Source organism: Schistocerca cancellata, chromosome 11, assembly GCF_023864275.1.
Source record: "Schistocerca cancellata isolate TAMUIC-IGC-003103 chromosome 11, iqSchCanc2.1, whole genome shotgun sequence".
Lineage (NCBI taxonomy): Eukaryota > Metazoa > Arthropoda > Insecta > Orthoptera > Acrididae > Schistocerca > Schistocerca cancellata.
The window spans coordinates 14,883,956-14,904,052 of NC_064636.1; the positions used below are offsets into that span (position 1 = coordinate 14,883,956).

Below are 20,097 nucleotides of genomic sequence, written 5' to 3' on the forward strand. Positions count from 1 at the left end.
GTTGCAGCTGTGGCGAGAATGATTTTGAAGTTCGAAGCCACGGGTTGTTTAGACGATAGTCCCCGTAGTGGCCGACCGAGCACAAGGCGTAATGCTGCTGAGACAGTTCAGGAAGAAATAGAGACTGTAGCAGGTTCGTCTGTGCACGGGGAAGTCAGCGCTCGTGCAGTCGCACGTCGCACCGGCATTCCGTACACCACTGTTTAATTGGCACTTGGGCGTACCCTCCGATGCTATCCGAACAAAATCCATGAATATCTTGAACTGTTACCTGGCGATTTAGTGAAGCGGAGGGCATTTGCGGTGTGGGCGTTTCAAAAGATGGCGGAAGATGACGATTGGCCGAGTAACGTGTAGTGGACCGACGAAGCTCATTACACGCTCCGAGGGTCTGTCAACGCCCACAACTGCAGAATTTGGGCTACCGAAAATCCTAAAACTGTCGTGGAAACTCCGTTGCACGACGAGAAAGTAACGGTGTGGGTTGGATTTACCACATCTACCGTTATCGGCCCTTTTTTCTTCGAGGAAATGCGTGATTCTGGTTTTGTAACTGCTACCGTGACGGCTGAGAGGTACGGCGATATGTTACAGAATCGCATCATCCCCAGCCTGGCTGATAAACACCTGTTGGAACGTACGGTGTTTATGCAGGATGGCGCTCCACCCAGTATTGTTGGACGCGTGAAAGATCTCTTGCGCGCGTCGCTTGGTGGTGATCGTGTGCTCAGCCGCCACTTTCGTCACGCTCGGCCTCCCAGGTCCCCAGGCCTCAGTCCGTGCGATTGTTGGCTTTGGGGTTACCTGAAGTCGCAAGTGTATCGTGATCGACCGACATCTCTAGGGATGCCGAAAGACAACATACGACGCCAATGCCTCACCATAACTCCGGACATGCTCTACTGTGCTGTTCACAACATTATTCCTCGACTACAGCTATTGTTGAGGAATGATGGTGGACATATTGAGCATTTCCTGTAAAGAACATCATCTTTGCTTTGTCTTTCTTTGTTATGCTAATTATTGCTATTCTGATCAGATGAAGCGCCATCTGTCGGACATTTTATGAACTTTTGTATTTTTTTGGTTCTAATAAAACTCCATGTCATTCCAAGCATGTGTCTCAATTTGTACCTCTCTATCTACATTATTCCGTGATTTATTCAGTTTTCAAATTTATACTGACTTTTTGATCACCCAGTGGCATCTGACATGAACACTACTGTATTGTCTAGTACCTAGATACGCACAGGAAATGCGCCCTCTTTATGCAGGCACTATTCCCAAATGCTCAGCAAGATAATGTCTTCAGTGTGATAATTATGGATCTTAACTACGCAGGTAAGCAACAGGCAGCATTCGCACATAAGCCTCTAGCTAGATTGGCACTATACAGGGAACACACTACAGGTCAGTGTGGTTTCGATAGGACTGGAATGTCAGTCTTCCGTATACGCACATATGGGCACATATGGGCACATATGGGCACTTACCAGAGAGATTTCCACAGGATTCCAATGTCAGCCATCATTGAGAGTGGACCCAGGGCTGGATGTGAGTTTACAGATATGAGCAACTACTGGGCACTGAACTTCCTACGGCTGTGGCCAATCTACAAGTCTTTTCCCACAGGTAACAGTGGTAAAGTAACTCATCAGCCGGGTTTTTGGCGCGATTACAAAGTCAGATGCTATCAAAGTGGACCAGGGTATACCGATGCGACTGCCTATTGGGCACCACACTCTCCGCAGATGGAAGTGTACTGCCTACAGATCTACCCAGACACACATCTGGGTACAGATAATATGCAGCAACGGTAAAGTAACTCAAAGTGGCATTTACGGCATTCCGAAGTCGGCACTCCTCGGTCTATAGGCCTCAGACCGGGTGGGGAACTACGGACATCGGTTGTTACTGGGCACTGCTCCCTCTGTGGACCTGGCCTGTGTTCAGATCCAAGTAATCTGGGGAAACCTAGCAGGTAGGAATGGTTAATTAATTATTAGGGGAGGTTACCACGTGACACCGACGTTAGCCCTCGTTAGATAGGGCCTGGGACAAGAAAAAGAGTATGGGGCTGGGTAGACAGACATCTCCACACATACACTCCTGGAAATTGAAATAAGAACACCGTGAATTCATTGTCCCAGGAAGGGGAAACTTTATTGACACATTCCTGGGGTCAGATACATCACATGATCACACTGACAGAACCACAGGCACATAGACACAGGCAACAGAGCATGCACAATGTCGGCACTAGTACAGTGTATATCCACCTTTCGCAGCAATGCAGGCTGCTATTCTCCCATGGAGACGATCGTAGAGATGCTGGATGTAGTCCTGTGGAATGGCTTGCCATGCCATTTCCACCTGGCGCCTCAGTTGGACCAGCATTCGTGCTGGACGTGCAGACCGCGTGAGACGACGCTTCATCCAGTCCCAAACATGCTCAATGGGGGGACAGATCCGGAGATCTTGCTGGCCAGGGTAGTTGACTTACACCTTCTAGAGCACGTTGGGTGGCACGGGATACATGCGGACGTGCATTGTCCTGTTGGAACAGCAAGTTCCCTTGCCGGTCTAGGAATGGTAGAACGATGGGTTCGATGACGGTTTGGATGTACCGTGCACTATTCAGTGTCCCCTCGACGATCACCAGTGGTGTACGGCCAGTGTAGGAGATCGCTCCCCACACCATGATGCCGGGTGTTGGCCCTGTGTGCCTCGGTCGTATGCAGTCCTGATTGTGGCGCTCACCTGCACGGCGCCAAACACGCATACGACCATCATTGGCACCGAGGCAGAAGCGACTCTCATCGCTGAAGACGACACGTCTCCATTCGTCCCTCCATTCACGCCTGTCGCGACACCACTGGAGGCGGGCTGCACGATGTTGGGGCGTGAGCGGAAGACGGCCTAACGGTGTGCGGGACCGTAGCCCAGCGTCATGGAGACGGTTGCGAATGGTCCTCGCCGATACCCCAGGAACAACAGTGTCCCTACTTTGCTTGGAAGTGGCGGTGCGGTCCCCTACGGCACTGCGTAGGATCCTACGGTCTTGGCGTGCATCCGTGCGTCGCTGCGGTCCGGTCCCAGGTCGACGGGCACGTGCACCTTCCGCCGACCACTGGCGACAACATCGATGTACTGTGGAGAACTCATGCCCCACGTGTTGAGCAATTCGGCGGTACGTCCACCCGGCCTCCCGCATGCCCACTATACGCCCTCGCTCAAAGTCCGTCAACTGCACATACGGTTCACGTCCACGCTGTCGCGGCATGCTACCAGTGTTAAAGACTGCGATGGAGCTCCGTATGCCACGGCAAACTGGCTGACACTGACGGCGGCGGTGCACAAATGCTGCGCAGCTAGCGCCATTCGACGGCCAACACCGCGGTTCCTGGTGTGTCCGCTGTGCCATGCGTGTGATCATTGCTTGTACAGGCCTCTCGCAGTGTCCGGAGCAAGTATGGTGGGTCTGACACACCGGTGTCAATGTGTTCTTTTTTCCATTTCCAGGAGTGTATAATAGGCAGCAATGCTGCAGTGCCTCATCAAGGGGATTTCCACATATCATGAGACTGGGCCAGACATCAGATGAGAGTCTACAAACTTGACCAGCTGCTGGGCATGGCACTGTCTACAAATAACGCTTTGCCAACCTGGGTACGAGTGAGGATCCAGCAGGATTCAGGTGTCGACTGCATCGGAGCTTGCCTGGGTCCAAATGATAGTCTACAGTCATCGGTGGCTAGTAGGCATTACACTGTGGAAGCTGTCTACTCATGGGATTGGAGCAGACACACATCTGGCCATACCTAAACTGTAGCAGGGTGTAGTGATTGATCAGTGAGGTATCCATGGGAATTCCAGTGTCAGCCTCATGCTAGCAGGTCCAGGACCTGATATGAATCTACAACTTACACACTCCACATAAGTAGCCTACCTATTGGTCTTTGCGCACACAGACATCTGGGCACAAGTGACAAGCAGCAGTGGTGTGATGAACTTGGAGGTTGGTTTGAGCACCAACATTCTTTACTAAGCACAGTCCCACTTGAGGTGGTTGCTTTAAGTTGACTTTACGTGGGGAACTGTGTTTGTACATGGGCTCTGAACCATTTTCACACTAGCCAACATGGCTGGAGGTGAAGGAAGTGATAAATGATACCTAGATCCAACCTAAGAACTTGACCTGCAGTCTGACACTTATCCACCGCACCGTGAAGTAACTCGTCACTGGAGTTCCCATGGGATTCTAGGGTCAGCTCTCATCCGTGGGCTAGAAGAAAGTGTATATATGTTAACAAGAACCTGCCCTCCCATCCTTTAGAAGAAATGCCCGCCTTTTGGTTTGTGCATGAACATATCGGTCCACTTAACAGGTGAGTATCCTATCAGTGAGTTCTCCATGAGATTCTAACATCAGCTCTCATCAGAGTACGATGCAGCAGTGACTGTGTTATTTCAATTTACAGTGCATTAAATACATGGAATGCATTCACAGTTGTAAATATGGACAACCATCAGTTGTACACACGTCCAAAGGAATATTGCATTGTAATTGGAGTAACAAAGGCACTCCATTATTATATTTACATGCCAAACGACTTTCAAGCAAAATGTCTCTCCTATACAATAATATACACAGTGGATGTATGAGTCCAGATTGTAGACGCACGGTCGACGACATACAGGAATTTGGGTTTGGCCATCAGTCGTGTCTGGATAGCCAAAGGTGACTGTTTCGAAGAAGCAAGAAGCCCGGGTTCGGGTCCCAGTCGGGCACAATTCTCCATTGTCGCTATTCCATTCTACAGCTGATGGTTTCCGTATTCACAATTGTGAATGCATTCGTGTACACTCAAGAGTAGGCGAGCGACCAGATGCAAATCTATTTAACTGTTCAGCGATGGGGCATCGAGGTCTCCACAAAAACGGCCAGCCTAGAGGTCTGCGCACACACACACGTCTGCGATCAGCTGACACATAGCAATGGGAATTGCAACACCAGTGAGGTTTCCACAGCCTTCCGATATCGGGCCCCGTAAGAACAGGGCCCAGAGCAGACGGGAGTCTACAGCTTTGAGCAGCTGGCTAGGCTATCACAGTCTCTACAGAGGTTTCCACAGGCTTCCAATATTAGGCCTCATCAGAGTAGGGCCCGGGACCAGACGGGAGTCTACAGCGGTGAGCAGCTGGCTACTGGCTGTCGCAGCCTCTACAGAGGTTTCCACAGGCTTCCAAATATCAGGCCTCATCAGAGTAGGGCCCGGGACCAGACGGGAGTCTACAGCGATGAGCAGCTGGCTACTGGCTGTCGCAGCCTCTACAGAGGTTTCCACAGGCTTCCAATATCAGGCCTCATCAGAGTAGGGCCCGGGACCAGACGGGAGTCTACAGCTTTGAGCAGCTGGCTACTGGCAACACAGTCTCTACAGAGGTTTCCACAGGCTTCCAATATCAGGCCTCATCAGAGTAGGGCCCGGGACCAGATGGGAGTCTACAGCGGTGAGCAGCTGGCTACTGGCTGTCGCAGCCTCTACAGAGGTTTCCACAGACTTCCGATATTAGGCCTCATCAGAGTAGGGCCCGGGACCAGATGGGAGTCTACAGCTTTCAGCAGCTGGCTACTGGCTATCACAGTCTCTACAGAGGTTTCCACAGGCTTCCGATATTAGGCCTCATCAGAGTAGGGCCCGGGACCAGATGGGAGTCTACAGCGGTGAGCAGCTGGCTACTGGCTGTCGCAGCCTCTACAGAGGTTTCCACAGGCTTCCGATATTAGGCCTCATCAGAGTAGGGCCCGGGACCAGACGGGAGTCTACAGCGGTGAGCAGCTGGCTACTGGCTGTTGCAGCCTCTACAAAGGTTTCCACAGGCTTCCAATATCAGGCCTCATCAGAGTAGGGCCCGGGACCAGATGGGAGTCTACAGCGGTGAGCAGCTGGCTACTGGCTGTCGCAGCCTCTACAGAGGTTTCCACAGGCTTCCGATATTAGGCCTCATCAGAGTAGGGCCCGGGACCAGATGGGAGTCTACAGCGGTGAGCAGCTGGCTACTGGCTGTCGCAGCCTCTACAGAGGTTTCCACTGGCTTCCGATATTAGGCCTCATCAGAGTAGGGCCCGGGACCAGATGGGAGTCTACAGCGGTGAGCAGCTGGCTACTGGCTGTCGCAGCCTCTACAGAGGTTTCCACAGGCTTCCGATATTAGGCCTCATCAGAGTAGGGCCCGGGACCAGATGGGAGTCTACAGCTTTGAGCAGCTGGCTACTGGCTATCACAGTCTCTACAGAGGTTTCCACAGGCTTCCGATATTAGGCCTCATCAGAGTAGGGCCCGGGACCAGATGGGAGTCTACAGCGGTGAGCAGCTGGCTACTGGCTGTCGCAGCCTCTACAGAGGTTTCCACAGGCTTCCGATATTAGGCCTCATCAGAGTAGGGCCCGGGACCAGATGGGAGTCTACAGCTTTGAGCAGCTGGCTACTGGCTATCACAGTCTCTACAGAGGTTTCCACAGGCTTCCGATATTAGGCCTCATCAGAGTAGGGCCCGGGACCAGATGGGAGTCTACAGCGGTGAGCAGCTGGCTACTGGCTGTCGCAGCCTCTACAGAGGTTTCCACTGGCTTCCGATATTAGGCCTCATCAGAGTAGGGCCCGGGACCAGATGGGAGTCTACAGCGGTGAGCAGCTGGCTACTGGCTGTCGCAGCCTCTACAGAGGTTTCCACAGGCTTCCGATATTAGGCCTCATCAGAGTAGGGCCCGGGACCAGATGGGAGTCTACAGCGGTGAGCAGCTGGCTACTGGCTGTTGCAGCCTCTACAGAGGTTTCCACAGGCTTCCGATATTAGGCCTCATCAGAGTAGGGCCCGGGACCAGATGGGAGTCTACAGCGGTGAGCAGCTGGCTACTGGCTGTCGCAGCCTCTACAGAGGTTTCCACAGGCTTCCGATATTAGGCCTCATCAGAGTAGGGCCCGGGACCAGATGGGAGTCTACAGCTTTGAGCAGCTGGCTACTGGCTATCACAGTCTCTACAGAGGTTTCCACAGGCTTCCGATATTAGGCCTCATCAGAGTAGGGCCCGGGACCAGATGGGAGTCTACAGCTTTGAGCAGCTGGCTACTGGCTATCACAGTCTCTACAGAGGTTTCCACAGGCTTCCAATATCAGGCCTCATCAGAGTAGGGCCCGGGACCAGATGGGAGTCTACAGCGGTGAGCAGCTGGCTACTGGCTGTCGCAGCCTCTACAGAGGTTTCCACAGGCTTCCGATATTAGGCCTCATCAGAGTAGGGCCCGGGACCAGATGGGAGTCTACAGCTTTGAGCAGCTGGCTACTGGCTATCACAGTCTCTACAGAGGTTTCCACAGGCTTCCGATATTAGGCCTCATCAGAGTAGGGCCCGGGACCAGATGGGAGTCTACACGGTGAGCAGCTGGCTACTGGCTGTCGCAGCCTCTACAGAGGTTTCCACAGGCTTCCGATATTAGGCCTCATCAGAGTAGGGCCCGGGACCAGATGGGAGTCTACAGCTTTGAGCAGCTGGCTACTGGCTATCACAGTCTCTACAGAGGTTTCCACAGGCTTCCGATATTAGGCCTCATCAGAGTAGGGCCCGGGACCAGATGGGAGTCTACAGCTTTGAGCAGCTGGCTACTGGCTATCACAGTCTCTACAGAGGTTTCCACAGGCTTCCAATATCAGGCCTCATCAGAGTAGGGCCCGGGACCAGATGGGAGTCTACAGCGGTGAGCAGCTGGCTACTGGCTGTCGCAGCCTCTACAGAGGTTTCCACTGGCTTCCGATATTAGGCCTCATCAGAGTAGGGCCTGGGACCAGACGGGAGTCTACAGCGGTGAGCAGCTGGCTACTGGCTGTTGCAGCCTCTACAAAGGTTTCCACAGGCTTCCAATATCAGGCCTCATCAGAGTAGGGCCCGGGACCAGATGGGAGTCTACAGCGGTGAGCAGCTGGCTACTGGCTGTCGCAGCCTCTACAGAGGTTTCCACAGGCTTCCGATATTAGGCCTCATCAGAGTAGGGCCCGGGACCAGATGGGAGTCTACAGCGGTGAGCAGCTGGCTACTGGCTATCACAGTCTCTACAGAGGTTTCCACAGGCTTCCGATATTAGGCCTCATCAGAGTAGGGCCCGGGACCAGATGGGAGTCTACAGCGGTGAGCAGCTGGCTACCGGCTGTCGCAGCCTCTACAGAGGTTTCCACAGGCTTCCGATATTAGGCCTCATCAGAGTAGGGCCCGGGACCAGATGGGAGTCTACAGCTTTGAGCAGCTGGCTACTGGCTATCACAGTCTCTACAGAGGTTTCCACAGGCTTCCAATATCAGGCCTCATCAGAGTAGGGCCCGGGACCAGATGGGAGTCTACAGCGGTGAGCAGCTGGCTACTGGCTGTCGCAGCCTCTACAGTGGTTTCCACAGGCTTCCGATATTAGGCCTCGTCAGAGTAGGGCCCGGGACCAGATGGGAGTCTACAGCGGTGAGCAGCTGGCTACTGGCTGTCGCAGCCTCTACAGAGGTTTCCACAGGCTTCCAATATCAGGCCTCATCAGAGTAGGGCCCGGGACCAGATGGGAGTCTACAGCGGTGAGCAGCTGGCTACTGGCTGTCGCAGCCTCTACAGAGGTTTCCACAGGCTTCCGATATTAGGCCTCGTCAGAGTAGGGCCCGGGAGCAGATGGGAGTCTACAGCTTTGAGCAGCTGGCTACTGGCTATCACAGTTTCTACAGAGGTTTCCACAGGCTTCCGATATTAGGCCTCATCAGAGTAGGGCCCGGGACCAGATGGGAGTCTACAGCGGTGAGCAGCTGGCTACTGGCTGTCGCAGCCTCTACAGAGGTTTCCACAGGCTTCCGATATTAGGCCTCATCAGAGTAGGGCCCGGGACCAGATGGGAGTCTACAGCTTTGAGCAGCTGGCTACTGGCTATCACAGTCTCTACAGAGGTTTCCACAGGCTTCCGATATTAGGCCTCATCAGAGTAGGGCCCGGGACCAGATGGGAGTCTACAGCTTTGAGCAGCTGGCTACTGGCTATCACAGTCTCTACAGAGGTTTCCACAGGCTTCCAATATCAGGCCTCATCAGAGTAGGGCCCGGGACCAGATGGGAGTCTACAGCGGTGAGCAGCTGGCTACTGGCTGTCGCAGCCTCTACAGAGGTTTCCACAGGCTTCCGATATTAGGCCTCATCAGAGTAGGGCCCGGGACCAGATGGGAATCTACAGCGGTGAGCAGCTGGCTACTGGCTGTTGCAGCCTCTACAAAGGTTTCCACAGGCTTCCAATATCAGGCCTCATCAGAGTAGGGCCCGGGACCAGATGGGAGTCTACAGCGGTGAGCAGCTGGCTACTGGCTGTCGCAGCCTCTACAGAGGTTTCCACAGGCTTCCGATATTAGGCCTCATCAGAGTAGGGCCCGGGACCAGATGGGAGTCTACAGCGGTGAGCAGCTGGCTACTGGCTGTTGCAGCCTCTACAGGGGTTTCCACAGGCTTCTGATATTAGGCCTTATCAGAGTAGGGCCCGGGACCAGATGGGAGTCTACAGCGGTGAGCAGCTGGCTACTGGCTGTCGCAGCCTCTACAGAGGTTTCCACAGGCTTCCGATATTAGGCCTCATCAGAGTAGGGCCCGGGACCAGATGGGAGTCTACAGCTTTGAGCAGCTGGCTACTGGCTATCACAGTCTCTACAGAGGTTTCCACAGGCTTCCGATATTACGCCTCATCAGAGTAGGGCCCGGGACCAGATGGGAGTCTACAGCTTTGAGCAGCTGGCTACTGGCTATCACAGTCTCTACAGAGGTTTCCACAGGCTTCCAATATCAGGCCTCATCAGAGTAGGGCCCGGGACCAGATGGGAGTCTACAGCTTTGAGCAGCTGGCTACTGGCTATCACAGTCTCTACAGAGGTTTCCACAGGCTTCCAATATCAGGCCTCATCAGAGTAGGGCCCGGGACCAGATGGGAGTCTACAGCGGTGAGCAGCTGGCTACTGGCTGTCGCAGCCTCTACAGAGGTTTCCACAGGCTTCCGATATTAGGCCTCATCAGAGTAGGGCCCGAGACCAGACGGGAGTCTACAGCGGTGAGCAGCTGACTACTGGCTGTTGCAGCCTCTACAAAGGTTTCCACAGGCTTCCAATATCAGGCCTCATCAGAGTAGGGCCCGGGACCAGATGGGAGTCTACAGCGGTGAGCAGCTGGCTACTGGCTGTCGCAGCCTCTACAGAGGTTTCCACAGGCTTCCGATATTAGGCCTCATCAGAGTAGGGCCCGGGACCAGATGGGAGTCTACAGCGGTGAGCAGCTGGCTACTGGCTGTTGCAGCCTCTACAGAGGTTTCCACAGGCTTCCGATATTAGGCCTCATCAGAGTAGGGCCCGGGACCAGATGGGATTCTACAGCGGTGAGCAGCTGGCTACTGGCTGTCGCAGCCTCTACAGAGGTTTCCACAGGCTTCCGATATTAGGCCTCATCAGAGTAGGGCCCGGGACCAGATGGGAGTCTTCAGCTTTGAGCAGCTGGCTACTGGCTATCACAGTCTCTACAGAGGTTTCCACAGGCTTCCAATATCAGGCCTCATCAGAGTAGGGCCCGGGACCAGATGGGAGTCTACAGCGGTGAGCAGCTGGCTACTGGCTGTCGCAGCCTCTACAGAGGTTTCCACAGGCTTCCGATATTAGGCCTCATCAGAGTAGGGCCCGGGACCAGACGGGAGTCTACAGCGGTGAGCAGCTGGCTACTGGCTGTCGCAGCCTCTACGGAAGCGGCCGGCCTACCGGGCACACACCTGGGCCTGGTGGAGGGCCTCAGGCGGCGGGGCACCAGGGCCACGCCCTCCGAGGGCAGCCGGCTGCCGCACAGCTCCCTCACCCACGCACCGAACACGTCCGACAGGCGAGCCCCTCTCCGAGACGCCCTGAAAACCACAAGCACACGCCTGCCGAGGACTGCGCCAGCGCTGTAGGCCGGAGCGTCGTGCCGGCACCGTTCGCGAGTTCTCCACCGCTGTAGTGCAGGAAGGTACCAGGTTATGGCATGGGGTGAACTCAGTCAGTAGGGATCGTGAGGAGTAGCTTTCCCCAAGGGCAGAGTCCAATGATTTATGGTCAATGGCCTTAAGATGATACAAGCTACACCTGATGGTTCATCATGTGGAACATGTGGAACCACGTTATGATATGGGGCGAACTCAGTCAGTAGGGATCATAAGGAGTAGCTTTCCCCAAGGGCAGAATCCAATGATTTATGGTCAGTGCCCTTAAGATGATACAAGCTATATGTGATGGTTCATCATGTGGAACAATAAATGGATGCTCCTCCACCACCAAGCTGGAGGCTGCCTTGTTATGATAAGCTGTCAAATCGGTCAATAGGGGACACCAATTAAGCTTGCATCCATTATACAATGAGCTGTGATCAACATTCTGAAGATGATGCTAGCACTGGGATCTGAAACGGTAATAGTGGCATCATTCACAGGCCCTGCTCCACCATTTTGACATGAGACTTGGTTTACAATTCAACTGCAAACATCAACACTAATTTTTATTTGATGGAGAGAAGGGTGAATGGTGATCGACATCCGAGAGATGCTACCACAACAAAGGGGTGAAACACCACACCAGCATCATCACTGAGCTATCAGTCACCATCGTGGTTAAAGACTCATGTTCATGATACTGGGGCAAATATTCAGTGGGAGATATCAATATTAACTTTCCTCACGTTTAGAATATGATAAACTGTGACTGACATCCTGAAGATGACGGCAACACTATAGTGCCAAAAAGTGATACCAGTATCATTAACTGGCTCTCTTCCACCGCCACACAGAAAAGTGCCATGTTGTCATGAGCTGCCAAATTGCTCAGTAGGGGATATATAGACGAGCAGAATTCCACGACCTGTGATCGACTGACTGAAGTCAGCATAAGAGGCTAACAATATACACTCCTGGAAATGGAAAAAAAACACATTGACACCGGTGTGTCAGACCCACCATACTTGCTCCGGACACTGCGAGAGGGCTGTACAAGCAATGATCACACGCACAGCACAGCGGACACACCAGGAACCGTGGTGTTGGCCGTCGAATGGCGCTAGCTGCGCAGCATTTGTGCACCGCCGCCGTCAGTGTCAGCAAGTTTGCCGTGGCATACGGAGCTCCATCGCAGTCTTTAACACTGGTAGCATGCTGCGACAGCGTGGACGTGAACCGTATGTGCAGTTGACGGACTTTGAGCGAGGGCGTATAGTGGGCATGCGGGAGGCCGGGTGGACGTACCGCCTAATTGCTCAACACGTGGGGCGTGAGGTCTCCACAGTACATCGATGTTGTCGCCAGTGGTCGGCGGATGGTGCACGTGCCCGTCGACCTGGGACCGGACCGCAGCGACGCACGGATGCACGCCAAGACCGTAGGATCCTACGCAGTGCCGTAGGGGACCGCTCCGCCACTTCCCAGCAAATTAGGGACACTGTTGCTCCTGGGGTATCGGCGAGGACCATTCGCAACCGTCTCCATGAAGCTGGGCTACGGTCCCGCACACCGTTAGGCCGTCTTCCGCTCACGCCCCGACATCGTGCAGCCCGCCTCCAGTGGTGTCGCGACAGGCGTGAATGGAGGGACGAATGGAGACGTGTCGTCTTCAGCGATGAGAGTCGCTTCTGCCTCGGTGCCAATGATTCGTATGCGTGTTTGGCGCCGTGCAGGTGAGCGCCACAATCAGGACTGCATACGACCGAGGCACACAGGGCCAACAACCGGCATCATGGTGTGGGGAGCGATCTCCTACACTGGCCGTACACCACTGGTGATCGTCGAGGAGACACTGAATAGTGCACGGTACATCCAAACCGTCATCGAACCCATCGTTCTACCATTCCTAGACCGGCAAGGGAACTTGCTGTTTCAACAGGACAATGCACGTCCGCATGTATCCCGTGCCACCCGACGTGCTCTAGAAGGTGTAAGTCAACTACCCTGGCCAGCAAGATCTCCGGATCTGTCCCCCATTGAGCATGTTTGGGACTGGATGAAGCGTCGTCTCACGCGGTCTGCACGTCCAGCACGAACGCTGGTCCAACTGAGGCGCCAGGTGGAAATGGCATGGCAAGCCGTTCCACAGGACTACATCCAGCATCTCTACGATCGTCTCCATGGGAGAATAGCAGCCTGCATTGCTGCGAAAGGTGGATATACACTGTACTAGTGCCGACATTGTGCATGCTCTGTTGCCTGTGTCTATGTGCCTGTGGTTCTGTCAGTGTGATCATGTGATGTATCTGACCCCAGGAATGTGTCAATAAAGTTTCCCCTTCCTGGGACAATGAATTCACGGTGTTCTTATTTCAATTTCCAGGAGTGTACATTGCTACCATTCCCTGAATCTCCTCCAACATCACAAAGAAAGATGACGTGTCACGAATGGGGTCAAATCAGTCAGTAGGCAACAACAACACTAACGTTCCTCGCATGTAGATTCTGTAGATTTTAATGAGCTATGTTCGACATGCAGAAGATACCACCAGTAGGTGCATGACTGGCGGAGAGGGGGGGAGGGGGGGGAGGCAAGAGGAACGTGTGGGGGAGGGATGCTGGGAGGCGGCGGAATAGAACGTCACTCAGGGATCCCCACCAACAATATGGAGGAATACGTCACACTAAGGTACAGAGCGTAACGGGCCGCTAGTCACATAAATGGGCTCTTCTTTGGCATCATCCGTTGAGACAACAAGCTACGGTATATCAGTCGACTGGGAACACCAAAACGTTCTTCTTTCTATGGTGCAGCGCACAAAAAGCCGTGAATTGCGTGTTGAGGATGATGCCAGAGATGTGAAGACATCTCTGACCCTGTAGTGAAGAATTGCTTACGGCGTGAGGTCAAAATTACGAAGTCACCAAGCATATACACACATCAGAAAAGTCTTCCATCACCCTGGTTCCCAGAACTCCAGAAGATTGACGTTGACTGTGGATATTGTATCACAGACACAGTCCCTTTGAATCTTCAGAGATGTAACTAAACCTGTCCGAAGATGTAAACAACCACGCACGAGCAGCGCCTATTAGACGGAGGGGGTCCGACAGCCGATCAGTTCCAGTCGTTCCACCAGGAAGGAGGTACACGGCTCGTGTTGTCTGGAGTTCAACCGTGCCTAGACGGTCAGTACCGAGGTTACTTTGTGCCAGGAAGGGCTCTGAACAAGGAAAGTGTCCAGGCGTCTCGGAGTGAACCAAAGCGATGTTGTTCGGACGTGGAGGAGATGCAGAGAGACAGGAACTGTCGATGACATGCCTCGCTCAGGCCGCCCGGGGGCTGCTACTGCAGTGGATGACCGCTACCTGCGGATTATGGCTCGGAGGAACCCTGACAGCAACGCCACCATGTTGAATGATGCTTTTCGTGCAGCCACAGGACGTCGCGTTACGACTCAAAGTGTGCCCAAAAGGCTGCACCATCCGCAACTTCACTCCCGACGTCCACGACGAGGTCCATCTTTGCAAACACAATTGATCCCCAACGACTGCAGGGAAACTATTGGTTAAAAACACTTGAACATTTCAGACTGTAAGTCTTGCATCACCGCCTGATGGTAAGGTAGTCATATTTTCGTTATTGTCATACTCTAATACTTGACTAACTCACTGGCCATTGTTCGAAGAATTTGCAGTGAATTAAGAGTGCCAATTGTGACGGCTAGTCTGAGGGAAGCAGAAACTGTCTGTCTGAAATTGTCGTCATTTATCGAAATGTATCTGCACATCCACACTTTCTTTTCTTTCTTTACACTTGCCGCATCCTCAAGAAACTGCTACCTCCTCGAGTAATGGCGACTGTTCGGTAATTGACAATGGCATTGTTTCACAGCATAACTTTAATAAATCATAGTTCAGACGATTTGCACGAAATACCTACAAATTGCACTACTGGTCATTAAAACTGCTACACCAAGAAGAAATGCTGATGATAAACGGGTATTCATTGGCCAAATATATTATACTAGAAGTGACATGTGATTACATTTTCACACAATTTGGGTGCATAGATCCTGAGAAATCAGTACCCAGAACAACCACCTCCGGCCGTAATAACGGCCTCGATACGCCTGGGCATTGAGTCAAACAGAGCTCGGATGGCGTGTACAGGTACAACTGCCCGTGCAGCTTCAACACGATACCACAGTTCATCGAGAGTAGTGACTGGCGTATTGTGACGAGCCAGTTGCTCGGCCACCATTGACAGAATGTGCTGGCCAGGGCAACAGTCGAACATTTTCTGTATCGAGAAAGGCCCGTACAGGACCTGCAACATGCGGTCGTGCATTATCTTGCTGAAATGTAGGGTTTCGCACGGATCGAATGAAGGGTACCGCTACGGGTCGTAACACATCTGAAATGTAACGTCCACTCCTCAAAGTGCCGTCAATGGAACAAGAGGTGACCGAGACGAGTAACCAATGGCACCCCATACCATCACGCCGGTTGACACGCCAGTATGGCGAAACATGGATTCGACCATCGTGATGCTGTAAACAGAACCTGGATTCATCCGAAAAAATGACGTTTTGCCATTCGTGCAGCCAGGTTCGTCGTCGAGTACACCATCGCAGGCGCTCCTGTCTGTGATGCAGCGTCAAGGGTAACCGCAGCCACGGTCTCCGAGCTGATAGTCCGTGCTGCTGCAAACGTCATCGAACTGTTCGTGCAGATGGTTGTTGTCCTGGAAACGTCCCCATGTGCTGACTCGGTGATCGAGACGTGGCTGCACGATCCGTTACAGCCGTGCGGATAAGATGCCTGTCATCTCGACTGCTAGTGATACGAGGCCGTTGGGATCCAGCACGGCGTTCCGTATTACCCTCCTGAACCCACCGATTCCATATTCTGCTAACAGTCATTGGATCTCGACAAACGCGAGCAGCAATGTCGCGATACGATAAACCGCAATGTGTGATAGGCTACAACCCGACCTTTATCAAAGTCGGAAACGTGACGGTGGGCATTTCTGCTTCTTACACGAGGCATCACAACAACGTTTCACCGGGCAACGCCGGTCAACTGCTGTTTGTGTACGAGAAATCGGTTGGATACTTTCCTCATGTCAGCACGTTGTAGGTGTCGCCACCGGCGCCAACCTTGTGTGAATGCTCTGAAAAGCTGATCATTTGCTGATCATTTGCATATCACAGCATCTTCTTCCTGTCGGTTAAATTTCGCGTCTGTAGCAAGTTATCTTCTTGGTGGAGCAATTTTAATGGCCAGTAGCGAATACTGAAATCATCAAATGTTCTACTACGCTTCCTTGGAGCACACTGGATATTAATATCGTTTCTGTGGAATACTGGCCGTTCAATGTAACCTACCGGATACTATTAGTCCAATGTTCCATGAGCCGATCACGTATCTCCGGAGATTCTCCGTCTGATTGTTTCTTGATCTGTAACCGACGAAGTTATTCAGTGTCGACGACCTTTCGCAAATCTAGGAAGATTGAGTCTACATGTTCTCTTACATCAGATCGTCGTTAAATTTTGGCAATGGACGTTATTAGTTTCTCATCTGAAAGTATGTACTCCATCAAAGGGTTCTCTTCCGACTATATGATTTTGACCCAACAGGCCTCTGTCGTGAGCTGTAGACAGGGCACAAAGTTAACTGCACAAGACTCGTGTGCACTGTACCCGACATAGGTAAATACGCCAATGTCAGAGAATCGCTAGTTAATTCAGTCATAGAAGGCAAAGACCACAAGCAGATAGCCAATGATGAGTGCGAAGCCACGAAGAGAATAGATGTGAAATGAGCAAATGGAAGTAGCTGATAAGAGGGGAGTACACACGAACGGAGAAGTCAACAGAGAGAGGAAGATCCAAGCAGGTAGCGTACACTCAGAGACACAAAGAGAGAGAAGAGAGAGAGAGAGAGAGAGAGAGAGAGAGAGAGAGAAATACTGGATACAACAAAAGTAGACAAAGGTAGACAAAATACACCAAAAGAGCAAGAAAAAAACACACCAAAAGAGCAAGAAAAAGACATTACAAAAGAGGTAGTAGACAAAGTTAAAAGCTAGTTCTACATTCGCTATGAATTTGTTAAAGGTTCAAAACCATAAACAGTTGCACTGCACATGTAAAGTTACGTCCGAAATAAAAATTTACGTACGCATCAGGACTGGCCAATTCCTGTCACTTTCGAGTGGTACTTGAACACTCAAGAATATGTCTGCGTCAGAAGGAGTTCTCTACATCTTTAATTTCTCCAGATAGTTTGATTTATGTGCACATTGATGCACCATAACTGTACGCAACCTGGCGTGCATGTTACACCTAGTTGAGGGGGGGGGGATATAAGTTTAGTATTTCCAACATTTCGCGGCCCTGTCAGCAACTGTATAAATATTAATTTTAAATTAACAACAGCCTCAGTTGCAATGTTTACCTAGGCTTCAGTTGGGATAACCCAACCTTCTGCAGAATAAAATGAACTACGATTTGTCCATAATCGACAACGTCAAAAATTAAAAAATATAATGTAGTAATACATCATCGTAACTTATCTGGGAAACAGCCTTGGCCGAGGTTTTTAGTTTTTGACGTTGTCCACTATGGACAAATCGTAGTTCCTTTTATTCTGAAGAAGGTTGGGTTGTTGTTGTAGTTGTTGCGGTCTTCAGTCCTGAGACTGGTTTGATGCAGCTCTCCATGCTACTCTATCCTGTGCAAGCTTCTTCATCTCACAGTACCTACTGCAACCTACATCCTTCTGAATCTGCTTAGTGTATTCATCTCTTGGTCTCCCCCTACGATTTTTACCCTCCACGCTGCCCTCCAATACTAAATTGGTGATCCCTTGATGCCTTAGAACATGTCCTACCAACCGATCCCTTCTTCTGGTCAAGTTGTGCCACAAACTTCTCTTCTCCCCAATCCTGTTCAATACTTCCTCATTAGTTATGTGATCTACCCATCTAATATTCAGCATTCTTCTGTAGCACCACATTTCGAAAGCTTCTATTCTCTTCTTGTCCAAACTATTTACCGTCCATGTTTCACTTCCATACATGGCTACACTCCATACAAATACTTTCAGAAATGACTTCCTGACACTTAAATCTATACTCGCTGTTAACAAATTTCTCTTCTTCAGAAACGCTTTCCTTGCCATTGCCAGTCTACATTTTATATCCTCTCTACTTCGGCCATCATCAGTTATTTTGCTCCCCAAATAGCAAAACTCCTTTACTGCTTTAAGTGTCTCATTTCCTAATCTAATTCCCTCAGCATCACCCGACTTAATTCGACTACATTCCATTATCCTTGTTTTGCTTTTGTTGATGTTCATCTTATATCCTCCTTTCAAGACACTGTCCATTCCGTTCAACTGCTCTTCCAGGTCCTTTGCTGTCTCTGACAGAATTACAATGTCATCGGCGAACCTCAAGGTTCTTATTTCTTCTCCATGGATTTTAATACCTACTCCGAATTTTTCTTTTGTTTCCTTTACTGCTTGCTCAATATACAGATTGAATAGCATCGGGGAGAGGCTACAACTCTGTCTTAGTCCCTTCCCAACCACTGCTTCCCTTTCATGTCCCTCGACTCTTATAACTGCCATCTGGTTTCTGTACAAATTGTAAATAGCCTTTCGCTCCCTGTATTTTACCCCTGCCACCTTTAGAATTTGAAAGGTTGGGTTATCCCAACTGAAACCTAGGTAAATCTAGGTAAACACTGCAATTGAGGCTGTTGTTAAATTAAAATTAACGTATCTTAATATCATAATTAAAATTAACATATCTTTAGCCCTATTCTACAAAAATTATTGTGCATCAACTGCTGACGAAAGCCTCTGTGTAACCATAGTTTGAACCTTTATCTAAGAGACTGATAGCGTAGAGGAGAAATAAGTAGAAGGGTGGAGAGGTAGGGAGCGAGGGGAGAGAGAGAGAGAGAGAGAGAGAGAGAGAGAGAGAGAGGGAGAGAGAGAGAGAGAGAGAGAGAGAGGGGGGGGTAGTGTAGGAAGAGGCGGAGTGGATAAGAAGAAGAAGAAGAGAGAGGATGGATGTAGAGTCAGAGAGAAGGTAAAACAGAGTGAGAGATAGAAAGAATTGGAGAAACAAATACGAGAGAGAGAGAGAGATGGGGGGGGGGGGGGGAAGGTGTTGGGTCGGGGGAGGCGAAGTGGATTAGAATAATAAGAAGAGAGAGGATGGATGTCAGAGACAGAAAGAAGGGAAAACAGAGCGAGCGAGCGAGCGAGCGATAGAAGGAATTGGAGTAACAAATACGAAATAGGAAAGTTGGTGTGACAGGGATCCGAATTTAAAGGATAGAAAGTAAGAAAGAAAGACAGTTGAAGGAGAGAGGAAGCAAGAAACAGGGAAGACAAAATCCCTCAGCTGAGGAGACATTTTTGATCCAGAACCGATAATCTGTCACTCACCTGCTGTCGCCATTTTCTCCTGTGGGTCCTTCCAGCATCGAACCCTGGGCCCCTGCTGCCATGGCCGCGTCGCAGCCTTCGCACCTGGAAACAATGCAATGCTTGAGGCCGACAGATAGGAACAAGTATATCAGCTGGAGCATCCGGGGAAGCCTTATACGGTGGCAAACCACAGTAATTGGCACTGCTATTTTATATCAGCTGCAGCTGTTACACTGAAATGTCATATAATTAAAGTACACACCAGACATACGGTGTGTATCCAGAATCAGATTTTCACTCTGCAACGGAGTGTGCGCTGATATGAAACTTCCTGGCAGATTAAAACTGTGTGCCGGCCTGAGACTCGAGCTCGGGACCTTTGCCTTTCGCGGGCAAGTGCTCTACAACTGAGCTACCCAAGCACGACTCACGCCCCGTCCTCACAGCTTTACTTCTGCCAATACCTCGTCTCCTACCTTCCAAACTTTACAGAAGCTCTCCTGCAGCAAGGTAGGAGACGAGGTACTGGCAGAAGTAAAGCTGTGAGGACGGGGCGTGAGTCGTGCTTGGGTAGCTCAGTGGGTAGAGGACTTGCCCGCGAAAGGCAAAGTTCCCCGAGTTCGAGTCTCGGCCCG

At 51.3% G+C, this 20,097-nt stretch overlaps 1 protein-coding gene across 1 annotated transcript in view; it reads right to left on the reverse strand.

The window, feature by feature from the left end:
• LOC126108825 (uncharacterized) overlaps positions 1 to 19,623 on the reverse strand; it is a 175,401-nt gene extending 155,778 nt beyond the window's left edge. Inside the window, exons 1-2 of the mRNA XM_049914189.1 lie at positions 19,481 to 19,623; positions 10,820 to 10,948 (exon numbers count right to left, since the gene is read on the reverse strand). Of these exons, the coding sequence (XP_049770146.1) occupies positions 10,820 to 10,948; positions 19,481 to 19,623 (272 nt within the window). The remainder of the gene's footprint in view (positions 1 to 10,819; positions 10,949 to 19,480) is intronic.
• Positions 19,624 to 20,097: the final 474 nt, after the last annotated feature.